This window comes from Bison bison, unplaced genomic scaffold (genome assembly GCF_000754665.1).
Source record: "Bison bison bison isolate TAMUID 2011002044 unplaced genomic scaffold, Bison_UMD1.0 scf7180017864297, whole genome shotgun sequence".
NCBI lineage: Eukaryota > Metazoa > Chordata > Mammalia > Artiodactyla > Bovidae > Bison > Bison bison.
This window is the reverse complement of record NW_011494869.1, coordinates 2,324,377-2,330,037: the sequence shown is the minus strand read 5'-3', so window position 1 is coordinate 2,330,037 and position 5,661 is coordinate 2,324,377. Positions and strand designations below refer to the sequence as shown.

The window sequence follows — 5,661 nt, the reverse complement described above, 5'->3', positions numbered from 1 at the left end:
GCCCAGACTGCTGCTCCAACAGCTTGTTTACTTCTAAGGACCAGGGTGAGCATTCTGGTGGGGTGACTGGGATGGGCCTCCTGCTTTTCCATCCACACTGTCCTCTATCTTACCTTGTCATAAAATGTGAAGATCGCGTTGAACTCCTCCGAGGTCAGCTTCATGCCCTAGAAGGCCCAAGGTATTAAAGACAGAAACCAAAGCCCTGCTGTGTGTGTGTGTGTGTGTGTATGTGTGTGTGTGTTTTGAGGAAGGGTGAGCTCAGCGGGACGAGGGGAAGGGAGGAACTGAAGAAAAGCAAAGCCGCTCTTTTACCTGAAATTTAAGCAGGAAGTTTTCCTGTACAGGCAAGAGTCTGGAAAGATAATGTTAGAGCAGTAATTAGGAGACAGAGCAGAGGCAGGAACAACGAGGACCTGGGGGGATGCAGAAGTAGCATCTGTAGTTACAGAAATGATTTCTGAGCACTTCAGAGGAAAGTTCAAAAAAGAGGGAGACGGAACATTGAGGGGATGATGGTCACTATTTGATCTAACTTTGATTGGAGCTTCGGGACACCTGACCCGTCACTTTCCCCACTGGTTGATCTTGGTGATGGAACGGTAGCACAGGGATTATCTGCCAGGGTCTTGTGAACAGCGATGCTGGGGTGAGTGAGGTCAGGCACTTACCGGGACATCTCCGAGAGGCCCAGTTTGCCATCCCCATTCAAGTCAAACATCCGTAGCTGTTGGGGACAGAAAGTGGTACTTGGATTATTTGCTTTGACCTTCTCTCATGTGAGACCTTGACCTGCCATCCCCTGTACTGGAGAGGGAGGAACATGGCAGAGCATGCTCATGTGTCCTCTGAGGTCACTTGGAGGCAGGGAGCAGCATGGGCTAAATCAGCAGGGACTTGGTCATGGCTCTCCTCTCCGCTTTCTGAGGGACAGGCCTGCAGAGGACAGAGGCCAACACTGAAGGCCTCCCTCTCCAAGTTTGCCCTCCCCTGGAGCTGTGGAGGCTGCCACACAAACAGATGCTCTGGTCGTACTCTGGCCCAGGAGCATCTGGCTGAGTGGGAACCTCAGAGAGAAGGTGCTGGGGCCATGAACTGGCATCTCTCTTGCCAGCTGCCGCTGGGATTCACTTCTCCCCAGCCTGAAGAATCAGCCAACTAATGACCCCGCAAACCTCAAATCCCACCGATTTGGTCCCATGTCCTGTGCCCTGGCCACTCACTATGGTTTGGGTGTACTCTTGGAGCTTGGGTTCATCATATGGTCGGTTCGCCTTCTTCAGCAGATCAGACAGGAATCCCTGGAATATGAAAGGCCTCTTCAGAGCTCTTGACCCAGTCTCTCTGCCCCTGACTCACATACTTGTTTCTTCAGACAGTTACTCGATCTTGTTTTCTGAAGCCCATTGTTTGCATAGCTTGCAGCCCTCATAATTCCCTCACCCCTTAATGCTTGTGGAGTAACCCCAAAGGAGGCAGGAGCTGCTAAATGCAACCTCATCCCATAGGGCAGGTGGTAGAAACCAGCTCTGGCTCCTCAGAGAGCCCAGAACACATACTAAGTCGTGCCTGGAGATCCCTGGGTCTAGAGGAGTTTGGTAGACGTACAAGCCAGAAGGCCAAACTGCTGGAGGACTGAGGATGCCTGTTCTGGGCACTGATGTGCTGAGGCGTGTGGACTGGTTGTACTCTGGGACCTTGCAGCTCCAGGTTGCTGATTTCACATGGCCGACCATTCAGAGCCAGGCCTGGGTATCCCTGATCAGGCCACACGCCCAACTTCCTCACCCAACATCTCCTCCCTCCCCAGGTTCCTTAAGTCCACCACCACTTGGGCCTCAGGCCCATTCTCCATCTTTCCACACCCTCCCTGACAAGGCCCATCCTACCTTGAGCTCATTGGCTTCAATGTAGCCGCTTCTGTCTGTGTCATACTTCCGCCAAGCCTGCAACGGGAATGTCAACCTATTCACAAAGATTTATCCACACCTATAAGCTTCCCTCCCTCTCCGTCTAACGGACCAGGCTGGGTCTTGATATTCAAGAATATCACAGTGGGACGGGGACATTGAGATGGTCTAGCCCAGTGCCTTCCATGTTGCAGATGAAGAAACGAGGGCAGGTGTCTTGGCCAAGGTCACATAGAGGAGGAAGAAACCCTGCTGGGACAGGGTCTGCCTACTCTAACTGGCTTCACGATCATCTTGTAACCAGGGTTACAGTTTTCTTAGATACCAGCCAGGCAGATTTTGCCAGGACTAGCACTAGGATCTGTGGATCCTGTTTTTGTTGTGGGTGTATTGAGTGTCCTTTTACTGTTCTGGAAGCCTCTCATTCTCTGCGTGGGCCCTGGGGGCAAGGGTAAGACCCCTCTGGAAGGGGCAGAAACAGATTTTTGTCACTCCTCACTGTACTGTGTCCTCTACCCCTCATCACGATGCCTGTGACAGCCATGTCTGAGGATGGAACAGAATTTTGGTCAGACTATCCCAAGGCCACTCCGCCATCTTTCTGATAAAAATCATCCCCCCTCCTTTGTTTTTTAGGAAACTACCCCTCTCTTGTGCTCAGTACACATGGTTCAAGAAGGGCTGACCAATCTCCAGAGGTAGACATGTGACCTAGGCCTGGAGAGTCAGTCCCTCCCTGGATTTTGCTCCATTACTGGTTCTGGGCTCTGATCTGAGTCCCAGTTACTTGGTACATGCATTGGGTCCCTGTGAGAAACCAGAGAACTGCCTGCTGACCACAGCATCTGGAGGATCAGAGAGAAACAGAGCTTCAGCAGGTGATGTGGTTCTCACCACCTCTTTCCTCTATGTTCTGTACATCTGAGCAGGAGCAGACATTACACAGGAGAAACAAGGAAAAGCAGTTGGAATGGTTTTAAAATGCCCATAAATTCTGCACCTCCCTAATTCCCTTCTCCTTGAATGTGGACTGAACTCGGTGACTCACTTCTAATGAATAGAATATGGCAGATGTGGCGGTTGTGGCTTCAAAGACTAAGTCATAACGACAGTGAGGCTGCCTTCTTATTCTCCCCGTTGGATCACTCACTCTGGAGGAAGCCAGGTGCCATGTGGTAAGGACACTCAAGCAGCACCATAGAAAGATACATGGAGTGAGGACCTGAGGCCTCTTGCCAACAGCCGCAGGTGACTGCCATCCCGGAGGTGCACCTTCCAGCCCCAGTCAAGCCTTCAGATGACTGCCGCCCTGCTGACATCTTGACTCTGAGCCAGAGCCACTTGGCTGAGCTTTACCAAATTTCCACAGAAACTGAGAGATGATAAAATGTTTGTTGCCTTCAGCTGGTGAATTTTGGGGGGTAATTTGTTACATAGCAATAGGTAACTAATACAATGGTCCTGAAAAAAATCTGGTCCTGAGTGCAGCTGTCCTGAAACCCAAGCCACCTGGTGGGGAGGAGGGAATGCCATGTTGAGGGGTGCTGGTGATGGACGTGGGTGTATCTGTGACAGAAGGCCCAGGGAACCCTGTTTCCCTAAACTTTGGTCTGTTTTGGTGCCTGACCATAGTTCTTAGATTTTCTTTCAAGTCTTCTTCCCTTAATTTTCACTCCCTTCTCCCCTAACCCCAAATAGCACACCTAGACACCAGCAACACTTGATTTTCTAAGAGTCAGCAGGCACTCATTCTTTTCCCAGATTTGATCTCCTGTATCCCTAACTCCACATCATGCCCTCCACTTAAAAACATTTTTTTCATTATAGTTGATTTAAAATATTGTGTTAGTTTTGGTGTACAGCATCGTGATTCAGTTACACATATGTGTGTGTATAAACACACACACATATGTTCTTTCTCATGTTTTTTTCTATTATGGTTTATCAGAGGATAATAAATACAGTTCCCTGTAAATACAGGGGCTTACGTTATATGGTTTATCTATTTTATATATAATAGTTTGCATCTGCTAGTCCCAAACTCCCAGTCCATGCCTGCCCCCCTCACCTCCCCCTTGGCAACCACAAGTCTGTTTTCTGTGTCTGGGAGTCTGTTTCTCTTTCATAGATACATTCATTTGTGTCATAATTTAGATTCCATGTGTAAGTGATATCATATGGTATTTGTCCTTCTCTTTCTGACCGACTTCACTTAGTGTGATAATCTCTTTCTCCATCCATGTAGCTGCTGCTGCTAAGTCGCTTCAGTCATGTCCGACTCTGTGCGACCCCATAGACGGCAGCCCACCAGACTCCCCCATCCCTGGGATTCTCCAGGCAAGAACACTGGAGTGGGTTGCCATTTCCTTCTCCAATGCATGAAAGTGAAAAGTGAAAGTGAAGTCGCTCAGTCGTGTCTGACTCTTAGTGACCCCATGGTCTGCAGCCTACCAGGCTCCTCTGTCCATGGGATTTTCCAGGCAAGAGTACTGGAGTGGGTGCCATTGCCTTCTCCGCCATGTAGCTTCAAAGGGCATTATTTCTTTCTATTTTATGGCTGAGTAATATTCCATTGTATGTATGTACCACATATGCATCTGTCTGTGGCACATCCCCCTTTTATTGTGAGGTGTGTGAGGATCTTTCTTCCTTACCACCAAACTGGGCTGTGACTCTCATGGTATAAGTCTTGTCTTGTTCAGTCGCTCAGTTGTGTCCAACTCTTTGATATAGTAGTGACTCAAAAAATTTGATCCTGGTTTTTTTGAAAGTTATGTTGCTTGTAGACTTATTCTACATGAAACTTGGATAGATAGCTTTTGACTTGGGAAGAGAACTTTCTTTGGGGAAAGAAATGCCCAGCTCCATCAAAATATTCCATCTCATGCTCTGAAAATGCACCCTTGAGTTAAGCACAAAGAAATATGTGCAGATTTTCAAATATGACTTCACCAACCACCTGCATGCATTGAGTGCATTAGAATTTGGTTTCTAGGTTGAGTCTTGACTGGGAGAAAAGTCAGATGCCCCCCCAAATTGCCTGAGTGGGGGATAACCTGAAGGGACTCCAGTGCTCACAGAAAGCAAGGCATTCAGCTGCCTTCAGAGTGAGAGCCTCCCAGCAGGTCTGCCTTCCCTCCCTGGGTCCACCCTAGCCCTGTGACCTCATGCTGGACTTCTCTTCCCTCCCAGCACTTTGTGCGCTGCCATCAGCGGGTCATTATTCTCTTCCCATTCAAGGAAAAGAGTTCAAGAGACCTGGGCTTTGTGAAATCTCAAAGAAATCCTGAGGTGTCACTAAAATTAGAAATTAAAATGTTGTTCTGAGCAGTGGGATGGAAACCATCCGAGAGCACAAGGCTTTCAGGGCTACAGAGGGGCCTTTTCAGGTTTCCAGCTGACAAAGATGGAACCAATGCACAACCCCAGGAGGGGACGGTCCTGTAAGGCAGTGGGGTTCCAGGAACTTGTGGGATGGGGCGGGGATCGGTAGTTATGCTGGGCTTAGCTTAAAGGATAAAGACAGGTAAAACATGGAACCAAGTCAACTACACAGAAAGAAACCACTGATGATTTAGAGAGGGGCGGGGGGTTTGCTCCTCTTTAAGCGTCTCTATACCCTGTAAGCTATCATCCCCATTTTCCTGATCATAAGTGGAACAGAGCCAGTGTCTGGTTGCCTCCTTATCAAGAAAGGAGCAACCAGGTATAAATGCTCCCTTTTCTTTTCTCTTTTTTGGCCACATGGTAT

General features: G+C 48.7%; 1 protein-coding gene across 1 annotated transcript in view; it reads right to left on the bottom strand.

The window, feature by feature from the left end:
* Nucleotides 1-5,661, bottom strand: part of CALB2 (calbindin 2) — a 29,315-nt gene that overhangs the window by 5,125 nt on the left and 18,529 nt on the right. The window contains exons 5-9 of the mRNA XM_010850896.1: nucleotides 1,890-1,946; nucleotides 1,224-1,301; nucleotides 672-727; nucleotides 316-355; nucleotides 114-167 (exon numbers count right to left, since the gene is read on the bottom strand). Of these exons, the coding sequence (XP_010849198.1) occupies nucleotides 114-167; nucleotides 316-355; nucleotides 672-727; nucleotides 1,224-1,301; nucleotides 1,890-1,946 (285 nt within the window). The remainder of the gene's footprint in view (nucleotides 1-113; nucleotides 168-315; nucleotides 356-671; nucleotides 728-1,223; nucleotides 1,302-1,889; nucleotides 1,947-5,661) is intronic.